Below are 13,063 nucleotides of genomic sequence, written 5' to 3'. Positions count from 1 at the left end.
TGACCCATTCAGTTCTGTCCTGCAGTGTCCTGCAGAATTTCTTTCAGTGATGATTCACACCAAACAAAAACATTATGAACTTTCATAATGTCCTTATTTCTTTCCATGACATTTACCAAACCCACATTCTTTGCACATGCAGTGAAACGGTTTGCTTTCACACTGATCCACAGCTTTGGTAATAACAAGCCCAGTGTCAGTGTCGGTCAGTCTGGTCAGTGTGTTGGTACCTCTCCAGGCGGGTGATGAGTTCAGTCAAGGACTGAAGGAAGTGTGAGGCAGCAGTAGAGGGCTGCTGACGGAGGCCCTTCCCTCTCCAGCCAAGCTCTCGCTGCTGAATGTAACCATCCTGAACCTTACGGAACAACTCCGACACCATCTGACAAACAGGATCAAGAAAACACGCAAATTCACAGGTAGACTGTCAAAAAAAGTTCTTATTCAAGTTTTCTAAGTGTGTTTTTGAAAGTCTACATTTATGCTTTTGGAGCAACCAACAAAGGTGCATCTCTAAAAATTTGAATATCGTCATTTGAACTTAACTGAACCAGATTGAGAGACTAAAGGCTAGGGAAACCTTGGCAGGTGTTTTGATTGGAGCTCTTCATTACACATCTAACTTGATGTGTAATGAATCTAGAACATATGAAAGTTTCACTTCTTAAATTAAATTATGGAGGGAAATGTACACTTAATGTACAGATATACACTTTTTCTGAGATGCACCTGTATATTTCATGTTGATGTACAATATCGTCAGACTGTTTTTTTCCCCTCAAAAGTTCATGTGCTTGTTACTTGTTTTTATTGTATAGAAAAGAATATGGAAGCAGGAGAAACATTTTCTCATAATTTTGACTTTTTTGATCTCGTAATGTCTAGGTTACTACGTTAAAAAAGTTAAGTTTATTAAAAATTTGTTGGTTTTAATTATTTTATTTTACTTTTATTCCTATCTGTCTCTATATTTTTAGTTTTAGTGTGGATCAGTCTTCCATTGTTCAACTGTTTATCTTTCTACTGTCTTAATAGGCTTATTAGCTTGTTAGTTGCATGTTAAGCACTTTAAACTGCACTAACTTCAAACGTGATATATGGATACACAAACCTGTGTAATCTGATTACATAATGTAATCTAATATACTCTCTAATGTAAATCTCTTAATGGAACCAATTCAGGCAAAGGGCTTCCTCTGTGGCTGCTATACACATTTTGGTATGCTATTCTATGCAATGCAAAAAGGCATATCTGTACGGCTCTAATGCCAGTTGATTCACCTTTAACCGACTCCTGGCAAATAGCTCCACCACTTCTGTCCTGAACTGGTCGTGGTTCTTATTCAGGAAATTGTGAACCTGGAAAAAGAGAATTATTTTTAATACAAATGTTTTGCTGCACCGGCTGCTGTTTGATGGGTGTGCTGTATAAAGTAGCGTGCTATGCCCGACACCTGATAAGTGACAGGTCCAGCATAGTGATAGACAGTGAAGACTGGCATTGGGTTCTTGGGCTTGGCATAGTAGGGGCTGTTCCCGTGGTGGTAGTGGCACTTCTGGAGGAAGGTGTGGTCCGTGGCCTGATGAATAAACACAGAGGAACAATACATAATACCCAAAGAGATTTAGTTTTTAATATTTTACACTCCACCACACAAGGTCAGAAATAGAACAACATGGAAACATTTCATCATAACACCTCTGAATTTAGATGAAAGCTCTGGTTATGTGTGTGTGAGGACATTTGGTCATTAAGACTTAGGTTAGAATTAGGAGTAGGTTAGGTTTAGGGTAATGGTTGGGGTTAGACATTTACTTGTGATTGTTAGGACATACATTATGTCAATAAAGGTCCTCACAAGCATAGAGGTGGAAACATATTTGCATGTGTATGCACCTGTGGGAGGCAGGTCTGATCGTCCAGTATGCGGAGGATGCCGTGTGGCCTGGAGGAGATCAGCTCCAGACAGGAGTGGAAGTTCTTAAGTGGCACTGGATACCACTGGATCTGTTCTGCACTGTACTCCTCCTGCAGGACACACACAGTAATATTGCAGACTACACACTTTAGTTAAAGGAAAATAAGTTCTTGGCTAGGTCTAAATAGCTGCAGCTGGTAATGTCTTTGGCTACAGGCGCAGGTTTGACAGATCCAGGTTTTCTCTTTTTCATTTAGTGTTTTACTTGTTTGACAGGTACAGTCCATATTAAAAACATTTCTGAAAATATACCAGTGTTAGTGGGCCAGAAAGGCACATTTTCATCTTTGGTCCCCGGGTTTGAAGCTGCTGTTTGTGCATTGGCTGGGCCAGGTGATTCATTTCAATAACACAATGTGTCTTGTTAATTAATGATTCTAAAACTCATCCCATACCATTACAAACATTAATAAAACTCTAAGTTCAGCTTTCTGAATTATTAGTCAATACTCAGATGTTATTTTTTTTAACCTTTCTTTCACCAGATGATCTCATTGAGATTAAAACATCTTTTTCAAGAGAGGAATGGAAATGTTGACAGAGTAGAGTAACAGACATGAACACCAAACACACCCCAAAACACCCAAAATACATTCAAAGATTCTAAGATACAAAATTAAAAAGAACAACAAGAAGACCACATATAATACAATTTGTGTAACTGTTTAAAGTAAATGTGTTATTTTAGAAACAATGACAACAACTTATAGATTTTAATTCAAGTCTTTCATCCGGGATTTAAAATCACCAATTAGACAGCTAGCTCAGCTACATATCAGTCTGCAGTGTATTCCAGGTGGAGGGAGCGCGGCAGCTAAAAGCTCTCTTACCTCAGTAATGACCTCTAAGTACAGACAGCAAATACAATCCACAGAACGGGAGGGGGGTTATATATCGTAACTAACTGCCTAGGTAATTGTAAATAAACTTTTTATTAATGGTCAGTTATAAGCCCTTAATAAGAACAACTTCTGAGTTACCAGGTTGTGAAAACCCCTTATTCACATTCTTTCCAAAAGTATAGGGCATTAGCAAATGAACACTGATAAAGCTATTAGTCACAGCTTATGTACCATATAAGAGTGACTTATTAGAAAGCGGTGCCCTGTTGGATCTAGTGTACCGCCCACTGACCTGCTCCTGGGAAATCAGTGCCTTGTTGACAAAGTGTTGCAGCTGCTCGTTGGCAAAGTTGATACACAGCTGCTCAAAGCTGTTCACTCCCAGGTCCTGCAGAAGAACACAGAGGAGCTGTGACGTCACATCCAACACCTGATGCAAATGCTCAGTTATTTTAAATTTTAGAAGGAAGGAAGAATACCAGCCTCAAACCCGTAGATGTCGACTATGCCCACCGTGCTGTCCATCTCAGTGGGACTCAGCCAGTCATTGATCTGCTCCAACAACCAGTCAAACAGCACTGAATACAAGGCTTTGGCAATAGCATCTCTGCAACAGAGGGCAAGGAGGAGAAGGGGATGTGTACCTTTGAATGGGAGTTGCATTGTTCAGTGCAAAGAACTGTAATTCACAGTTCTTTCAAGGGCACTCCAAACTAGGGCTGGGGAATTTGAAAGAAGTGGGAGTTAAGCAGACAGGGAGGGTCTGACATGTAGGTGGAGGACAGGAAGAGATAGAAACAGACAGGGGAAAACAAACAGGGAGCGGTAAAGGCTGTATTATGGGAAATGTAGGATCCAGTGTTTTTGAGGCCTGACAATACACTGTATATAAAGATGTACAACATGACAGCTCTCCAAAAGTGAAGCCAAAACAGCTTGGTCGCCCCCTGGTGACTGGCTGCAGTATAGGTCATAAACCCTGCCCCCTCTATGTTAGCAGATGGGCCAAATCCAAAAACATGTCAAACACATTGAAAGATTTCAGTGACTTAAATTTGTTCTTTGATGCTATAAAATAGGGTTTCACGTCATGATTGACAGTTCAGCCCTCCTCATGATTGAGTTAGTTACATTCACACACATTCATACACTGATGGCAGTGGCTTCCAGTTGCTCAGAGACAGAAACGTATATATTCACACACACTCACACACATCCAGCACAGCCATCGGATGCAATTTGGGGTTCAGTATCTTGCCCAAGGACACTTCGAGATGCATACTACAGAAGCTGGAGATCAAAGCACTGACCTTCTGATTAGTGGACTACCCGCTCTACCTCCTGAGCCACAGCCACTGTACGGGCAAAACCTCAATACCACAGCTACAGCCTTTTTTAATCAGTCCCCCAGCTGTATTGAAGCACTATACCAACCTTTTAATACTATTTTTTTCCTTTGACAGTGTTTGGGAATGCCTCAAGATCAATCAGGAAGATGGAAAAGGGAAAATGGTTTATTGGCCTGCTGCCACCGCAGCCAGGCAACAGATAATGGGAAAGATGGATGAACAAATGGCAGAAAACATTTCTCCAATTGAGAAATTACTATTAAGGTTTGAGAGACTTGTCTGCTATTTGTGCTTACATCCAGCATGCATCAACATTGTCTTACCTGGATTCTATGGCACTTTCCACAGATAATGGGCAGTAGATTCTGTCATAGGTCGTCTCCTGTGAATGAGAAAGCTAATCACGGTGCACACATGCAGAAATGTGGACGGAGCAAGAGTCATGATTGGTGCATGAGAGGCTACTGACTGTGACTTTGTGAGTGATGACGGTCTGAAGGGCCTCGGACGAAATCTGCAACAAGGAGCCAACCCTCCTGACCTCAGCCTCGCTGAAGATACGAGCCACCTCAAACGACTCACTCTGAAGCAAAAACACCAAATGAGGTATTTCATCCAAATCAACTTACATTTGCTATATACTGTATGCCAGAGGTCACACACCTCTAGAACAACTAGTGTTAAGTGTCTTGCTCAGGAACCCATTGGTGGATGTGTTGCAGGGGGAATCGAACCATGTGTCTTATCCACTGTCCTGTCATCCCCCCATATCAATGAATGATCTGTCTAATCCTTACCCACTCTCCTATACACACACCTCGTATGAGCTGAAGCACATGTTGCCGAGCTGCAGGATAGAGGAGAGGATGGCCCAGACGTTTGAGATCTGGTCAGCATGTAGACCGATGGTCTCAAAGCACTGAACCAAAAGCTGGAAGTCCTGCTTGTCCTGCTTCCCCTTCAATTCACAGGCACCACCCTAGAAGAGGACATAGAACATCTATAATGAGTGAAGAGGAAGAGAAAATATTACAAAAACCTGAGATGGAGAATAGCTCTGTGTTCACTGATGTTTGATGTACTTGATTTAGGTAGTAATAGGTCTCGGCTCCCTGCAGGTAGAGCTCCTGTTTGTCCCAGTCATTCATACCTGCCAGCAGCTCATAGAACACATGGTAGTTCCTCTCCTCATTGGCCTAAAGGGATAATGAGACAATAACTGTGACAGTGACATCAAGTTCATGAGTTCTGATGATTTACCATCAACTTACAGTATATATACAACCTTGCCAGAAACAAAAAACACGAAACACACAACCACATCCACATTTGTTGCTGCGTTGTACATTTACTTTCCATTACAGTAGAAAATAATGGAGAAATTAACATTAAAGGTAACTGGAGATAAGATTAGGACTCTACAGACAGGCTCTGTGAGACTTCAATTAGAAACAGTGTTGCTTTGAGCTAAATGCAAACAACAACATGCTAACAGGCGCACAATGACAATGTTGTCTTAGTTTAGTGTATTATTATGCTAACATTTGCTAATTAGCTCTAAACACAAAGTACAGGTGAGACGGATAGGAATGTCTTTAGCTTTCCAGGTTTACTATTATACTGACATATTGACCTTATGATGGTTCTAGAGGATAAGTCAGAATATCATCAATGTAATTGAGATTGGTCCTCTGGAAACCATGAATGACTGTACCAACTTGTGTGTCTACACTATCTTATCTACACTGCTCAAAAAAACATATGAGAACACTTGATCATCAAAGTATAACATGAAGTTAGTTAAACTTCAGGGATATCAATCTGTCCAGTTAGGAAGCATATGGTAATGGCAGTGCATGTAGATGCAGCGGTAGCTCCTTCAAACTTTGCTACACTTTTGTTTTTCATCAGTTTTTTCCAGCTTTATTGCTGCAACGTGTGTTACTTATGACAGAAATACAGTCTTTGGAAAAGGAAGCCAGGGTTTTTGATTAAGGAGCGCTGGACCTCAGATGATCCACCCAACCCAATCAACCGGACCAGGCATCATTGCTGATGATTGCCCAGAGGAAGGGATAGAGAACTAGGATTGGAGTCATGTTGGTCCAGCTTGGACTTAAGGCTGCTCCAAAAGGTCTGGTCTAGACAAAATGGGATTTCCTTTTCCAACAAGACTTGACACCTGCCCACAGTGCCAAAACGACTGGTAACTGGTTTGCTGATCATGGTATTACTCTGCTTGATTGGCCCGCCAACTGGCCTGACCTGAACCCCAAAGAGAATCTATGGGGTATTGTTAAGAGGAAAGTGAGAGACAGCAGACCCAAGACATTCTACATTCTAATGTTCTAATATTTTGAGATATGGGCTGTGTTCGAAATGAAAGACAGTTGCCTCGCTGCCTCGCTGCCTCGCTACCGTTATAGACAGCTGCCTCAGAAGGCATCACTTTCAAGTGAAGGCATCTCTGTTTACATTGGTTTCGAACAGCCATCTAGGGCAGCACTTACGGCAACCCGTGACGTCAGCACGCTGTCTTGTGTGTCTTCTGGCTATCAGAAGAGATGCTAGCCATAGCATCAGCTAACTAGCTACTGAAAAGCCAAATGGCTAACAGACGCCTCAGAAATCATATGAGAAAACTATTACAAAGGTTTAAAAAGGTCTATTTGTGTACGAATTCAGCTTGTTTGTCCGCCATCTTGACCAGTTTTTGAAAGCTACGGCGGCCGCAGCCGCACTGGTTATGGGTAATAGGCAGCATGCTGCCTTCAAAACTGGCCATTACTGGGGCAGTTCGAAGGCATCTTACGCGACAGGAAGAGATCGTTCGAGCTGTTTCGAACAGTACTCGCTGCCTCGCTGTCCTGTTGGACACCTTCTGAGACAGCAGTTTTGCCCGTTTCGAACACAGCCATGGATTTTTGCTTTAAGCCGTAATCATTAAGATTAAAACAAAAAAAGGCCTGAAATATTTCATTTTATGTGTAATAAATGTAGAATATATTGAAGTTTCACCTTCTGATTTAAATTAGGGGAAAAAATGAACTTTTCCACAATATTCACATTTTCTCAGATGCACCTGTATATGCTTAACAGTATTCACCTAGAACATTCTGCCGTGCATTTTTTTAAATCTGCATCTGGGTGAATGTGAACTGCAGCCACAAGTTGATAATATAGTTTTCATCTTCACATAAAAAAGTCACATTTGGGAAATAGTGTCCATTTTGACTGTGTTTGAGCACCAAGGATCATCAGAGTAAAATACAGAGTCTGCCTCCTCTCATTTTGCTGGAGTCTTGCTCTGTCAGCTCAGAACACAGTCCACCAGCAAGAGCTTGATCTCTTGCTCTCTTTCCTCTGTGGGCGATCACCGATCATCCATCATGACAGGTTTGGCGGTGGGTCAGTGATGGTCTGGGGCGGCATATCCTTGGAGTGTCGCACAGACCTCCACGTGCTAGCCACGTACAGTAGGCCCTGGGTTCCTCCTGGTGCAGGAAAATACCCAGCCTCATGTGGCCAGAGTGTGTAGGCAGTCCCTGGAAGACGAATGCATCGACTGGCTCACATGTTCCCCAGACCTTAATCCAATTGAGAACTTCTAGGACGTTATGTATTGATGAATCCAACGCCACCAAGTAGCCCTACAGACTGTCCAGGAGCTCACTGATGCCCTGATCCAGAGATCCCCCTGCACACTATCCGCTGTATCATCTGGAACATGCCCAGATGTTGTCAGGAGTGCATACAGGCAGGTAGGGGCCTTACACTCTACTGTCTTGATGTGACTCAAGACAACTCAGGTCAGATCAGATACTTTTCAGTGCGATTTGAATCCAGCCTTCAGTCAGTTGATGATTTTGGTTTCCAGTGACCGTTGTTACGTCATTTGGTTCAAAATGACTTTTACATTGTACATTGTAAAGATTTTGAACTTTGAACTATTTCGTTTGTAGAGATCTGATGTGTGATTTAAGTGTTCCTTAATTTTTTTGAGCAGTGTATTTAGTAGTCATTGAGATACTTCACTCAATAATTGAATACTTGTTGGAGGTGCTAGGTGAAAGTTCAGAGGATCACCATGTTCATTTGGGATTCTCTGGGGATCTTGAATATGTGTAGCAAATTTCATGGCAATCCCTTTAACAGTTGTTGAGTTACTTCATTCAAAACAAAAATGTCAACCTTATTGTGTAGAGATATTTCTCTCTATTTTTCTTTTTTTTTTCTTCTCTCAACTGAAAAGTTTGACCTGCTGGTGGAGCTAGAGTCAAAGGATCACCAATATCATTGTAATTCCACCTCTAGGGATCATGAATGTCTATAAAATATTTCATGGCAATCCATTTAAACCTTTGCCAAGATATTTCACTTGTGGAAAGATCAACCTACCAAAATTTTCATCCCTAGAATCATGTCACATGGCTAAAAACTGAGGATTAAAAAGCTATTTGATCAGTTTTATAGGTAGAAGTGTCCTCTATCAAGCTGGGAAAGCTGAGCCTCCAAACCGCTCATTTTCCAAGAAGCAAAAGCATTCAACCAGAAAAGTAACTTGAGATATTTTCCTACAAGCCAACACAAGCAGTCGTGTGATAATTTACACAGTGATAAATTGTCCAGCATTTTCTCCAGCAAATGTAACATCATGGAGGAGTCCATGATGTCTGTTTTGAGCAAACAGTTCACCTCACTCAGTGTTCTCACCTGAAAGACAACCCTGGACTTCTCAAGGAGATATTTGGACAACGAGGTCCCTACAACAACCCCACTGTCAACCAAGACGAGAGACAGTTGACCAATTAAACAACTGAAACCAATCTGGTCAGGGGGAGCAAGAAAGGAACATATGGTGAAACAGCATAAGATGTTTCTAAAGAGGGTAATATAAGGTGGACTTACTGGCGAATGTGGATGTGGAGGTATTTGCCAAAGCGGCTGGAATTGTTGTTGAGGATGGTCTTGGCATTCCCAAAACTCTCTAGGATGGGAAAGACATCCATGGGCTGGTCAAGGAAGAAAAAAAGATGCTAGAGACAAAAATGGGGGGAGGACTGAAAGGTACACCAACCAATGCTGTGCAGTATTGCTAAGTGATAAATCATTACTTGTACATTAAGGTTCCTTTGTGTTTTCCACCGTGAAATACCTGTTGCAGTTTGGCGTTTCTGCCCTGATACATGGTGCTGAGGTAGTGGACTATCAGCTTGGTAGCTTCAGTCTTCCCTGAACCACTCTGGCCACTACACAATAAATAAAGATTAAATGAAATAAGACACAGCTTTTTTTAAAGGAAGTGGAGAGGTGCACCAAAACCAATGGTTTGCTTGTCAGGATAAATCACTGGATTTGCTGGCCATAAGAAAAATATGATCCATCAGCAGCCTAGCGCATAAAGTGTATCTGTAAAATCTGTAACAGAAAAGTGCAGGTCTTTTGTCATAGAAATAGCCTATACAAATGTATGAAGCTGGTCAGTACCTTATGATGATGCACTGCTCCTGTATGGAGGCTTGAGACTGACTGAAAGCAGCGTCTGCTATGGCATAAACATGGCTGAAGCAAAGAGCAGACACAAACAAGTTAAAAAAACAAAAAACAATAAGGGGTACAGATCTTTGAAAGGGACTGAAACGTTTGGTGAGACACTCTGCTGCCAAAGTACAGTAAGAGAAAGCAGAATGATATACGTCAGAGTGAGAAGTGTTTGCTCACGGTGGGTTTCTCTGCTGCTCTTTGCCCTGGTATTTCTGTCTCAGCTCCTCTGTGTAGATGTTAAGGGGCTTGAAAGGGTTAATGGACAGCAGCATGTTTCCAATGTAAGTCTGAAGAGAAAAGGACGTTCAGCATAAGATGAATAAAAAAAGTTTTGGGGTTAAAAAACAAGTCTCACTGAGCACAGATAACAGGTATTGTTAGATGCAATACTGATGGTAGTGCACTAGAGCTGGACAATACGGCCAAAAATGTTATCACATCATCTTTCAAGTTTAATAGCTGACTTTTGCTCCTGAGTGAAAGCTGAAGAAACCTGCTGGTTTATTGTGGTTTAAACTCTTCTCTGTGGTCAACACTTGATGCCAAACAGTGGATCACTTCACAAATCTGAGGTAGAACATTCAGAACAATTATGATAAAATCTCTGTCAACAAATATGCAGGAGTAAAATTAAGTAAAAGCTTTTTCCTCAACAAAATAAACATCTTAACAGAAAAAAATTGTGTTTGATGTGAAGTGAATACATTTTATTCAAAATTTTCATTAAAATATTTATTGAACATTTGTTATATATACTTTGATTTGTCATTGTTGTATTTTATTTACCAAGATGCTCACTACTATTAGATGGCATTAAGAAGGTCCCCTTTACTACTTTTTTCCAGAACTTTCAACCGCGTCTCTGTGGATGGATTGTTTAAAATTCCATCGAGCTGAGGAAGGCTGTGAGATACGATGGAAAGCTCTGAAAAAGTGGGAACAGGGGACCTTGAGTTAAGCTGTCCACTTATGTCAACTTAAGTCCACTGCTAAGTGGACCTTGTGTCTTCAAACCCAAGCTGAGATAACCTTGATGACAGTACTATGACATCATCAGGGCTATTTTCCCAGATTTGACAGCCCCTCCAGACCCAAAGAAGTTTTTCAAACAGTATGAGTGTGGAGGTTTATTCTTAACCTGTGAACACATATATTTTGGGATGAAAATTCTAAACTCAGGGTTCACTTTTTAGCTTTTTAGGTTTGCTTACTCAAGAGGCCAGAAAGCTTTGGGAACAGCTTAGTAAGTGAAACTTGATATTAGTATTTTTATCCCAAAAATTATACTGTTTAGGCTGAGAAGCACTAACCAAGAAAACTGAAGTAGAGTTCACATATAAAGAGCAACTTAAAAGCAGCAGAAAATATATGCTGACCTCCAGTGCAGTGACATAAAAGTATACTCCAGGGTGTGTGAGTACACTGTGATGTCACTGTTGGGTGTGATTACAGGTACAACAGAGCACACTTCAGACCACACCCAATCACACAATAAACCACAGAGGGCAGTGAAACACTGCTTTCCAGCATCATGTCAAGTTACTCTTTAAGGGTTACTCTATCATCTGATTTACAAAAACAGATCTTCTGCATTTTACTATTTTCTTGTGAATTCTTATAAGACTACTTTTTTCTGCCTTGTCTCAATATACATGTATGTTGTTTCCAAAACGTCTTTTAACATAAAATCCCAGTTGCAGCATTTCACCTAAATTACATGAGAACAGTTTATGATCTTTAAAATGCTTCCGAACATAGTGTGAGGTCAGTCATTTCTTACATAAATACAGTCACGGTGGAACCTCTTCTTCAGATTCAGAAGCACAGAACTCTCGGACACCTCTCTAAAAACATTAGACAAACAGGTTGAGAAAGTGTGCATATTTTTTACAGAAATGTAAGTACTGTGTGTGTGTGTGTGTGTGTGTGTGTGTGTGAACTCACTCCAGCTGAGACAGATCCTCTACCTCATCCACCTCTACAGCTATGTTGCGGCCGGTCATCACAACCTGAAAAAGACAGAGACATGTGCAGATATGAGGACACAAGTAATGGATAAGAAGGATAGGATAATGATCATTTGGCACTTTTAAATCTGGGCCCTATTTTCACATATTTTGGTGTTGAAATGACTACTAAGTCCAAAAATATTTGGAATCCGTGCTGTAGATGGCTCAGATGGCAGCCGCAAACTGGCTGCAGTGGCTGCAATGTAACTTAGACTTAAGTTTATTCCTGCAACAACTCGTCTATCAGGACAAAGGGTATCACCGGGAGTCAGTCGTAGGGATCCTTTCTATGATGTTGTCAGACACCTGGTATAACAGTCTGAGCATGTCTGTGTCACAAAGAAGCACTTCTTGACAAGGTAATACATTGCAGCCACTGCATCTGGTTTTCAGCTAAAACATTTTGTATATACTAATCATTTCAACACCAAAATATGGGAAAATAGGACCCAGGTTATGATCCAAATTACCCTTTAAAGTTCTGCCACCCTTCATTTTAAAACATCCCTCAAGACAGGACCACAAACTTTGCCTTACCTTCTCTCCAAAGCCATCTTCTAGCTCGGTTACACTGAATTAAATTAGTTTTTCAAAAAGGGAATGCACCTTTACCAGATCCCTTAATGGTTTAAGATGTTTTGTTTCTGCACTTCCCTGTTGCTAATTGTCCATAGTCTTGCGTAGCCAGACCTATCTCCACACTTTGTTTTAGCCCTCCACTCCACTTTTCCACAGCAGGTAACCAATCCACTTGCAGCAGTGGAGCAGTGTGACAGTTGATAGCAGCATGCTGCAGTGTGTTGTATTCTCTATTGTATTTGCACAGTCCAGGAAATAAATAAACCAGCAGCAAGTCTTTTATGTCCTATTGTCTTGTGTGAACACGAGCATAAGTGATAACGTAGAACTGATATGCTGACACTCCAATCCTTAGACTTTAGACAACCACAGATTAACTTCTCTGAATTTGAGATTAATATGTTTTTTAGGACAGTGCCACTTGACATAATAGAATGAGAAATGAGTAAAATGGCAAATACTGAGGCTCACCACTAGAATGTTATAGTAACGTAGAGAATGGCCAATGTGCAAGTCTTTCCCTGCCAGTTGCAGGTCCAAAGCTTGAGGACATGGTGGTCATTCTTTCTGTCTAACACTTTGGTCCAGAGCGAGAAATCCAGACAAATACTGGCCATTTAGTTATGAAATGTAAGGATATTAAAAAAGAAGATGATTCTCTGAGTCTAGTGCCACCATATGTTCAACATGGAGATCAGCCCTTTCCAAACACTTTGTACCACTTTTAGGCTTTTTCCACTGCAGGAAGTTACTAAAATGTAACA

General features: G+C 41.0%; 1 protein-coding gene across 1 annotated transcript in view; it reads right to left on the bottom strand.

Moving 5' to 3' along the window:
- The window catches only part of myo15b (myosin XVB), a 67,815-nt gene that overhangs the window by 47,855 nt on the left and 6,897 nt on the right, over positions 1-13,063 (bottom strand). Inside the window, exons 3-19 of the mRNA XM_038736135.1 lie at positions 11,656-11,720; positions 11,492-11,555; positions 9,889-9,998; positions 9,655-9,729; positions 9,323-9,416; positions 9,076-9,179; positions 8,881-8,944; positions 5,250-5,363; positions 4,985-5,146; positions 4,637-4,750; positions 4,491-4,549; positions 3,302-3,425; positions 3,111-3,206; positions 1,895-2,026; positions 1,452-1,577; positions 1,279-1,356; positions 231-379 (exon numbers count right to left, since the gene is read on the bottom strand). Of these exons, the coding sequence (XP_038592063.1) occupies positions 231-379; positions 1,279-1,356; positions 1,452-1,577; positions 1,895-2,026; positions 3,111-3,206; positions 3,302-3,425; positions 4,491-4,549; positions 4,637-4,750; positions 4,985-5,146; positions 5,250-5,363; positions 8,881-8,944; positions 9,076-9,179; positions 9,323-9,416; positions 9,655-9,729; positions 9,889-9,998; positions 11,492-11,555; positions 11,656-11,720 (1,730 nt within the window). The remainder of the gene's footprint in view (positions 1-230; positions 380-1,278; positions 1,357-1,451; positions 1,578-1,894; positions 2,027-3,110; positions 3,207-3,301; positions 3,426-4,490; positions 4,550-4,636; positions 4,751-4,984; positions 5,147-5,249; positions 5,364-8,880; positions 8,945-9,075; positions 9,180-9,322; positions 9,417-9,654; positions 9,730-9,888; positions 9,999-11,491; positions 11,556-11,655; positions 11,721-13,063) is intronic.

The sequence above is a fragment of the Micropterus salmoides genome, unplaced genomic scaffold (genome assembly GCF_014851395.1).
Source record: "Micropterus salmoides isolate LMB-PRFRI ecotype aquatic unplaced genomic scaffold, ASM1485139v1 Ms_hic_scaffold_21, whole genome shotgun sequence".
NCBI classification, from domain to species: Eukaryota; Metazoa; Chordata; class Actinopteri; order Centrarchiformes; family Centrarchidae; genus Micropterus; species Micropterus salmoides.
The sequence above is the reverse complement of the archived record's forward strand: the minus strand, read 5'-3'. Positions and strand labels throughout refer to the sequence as shown.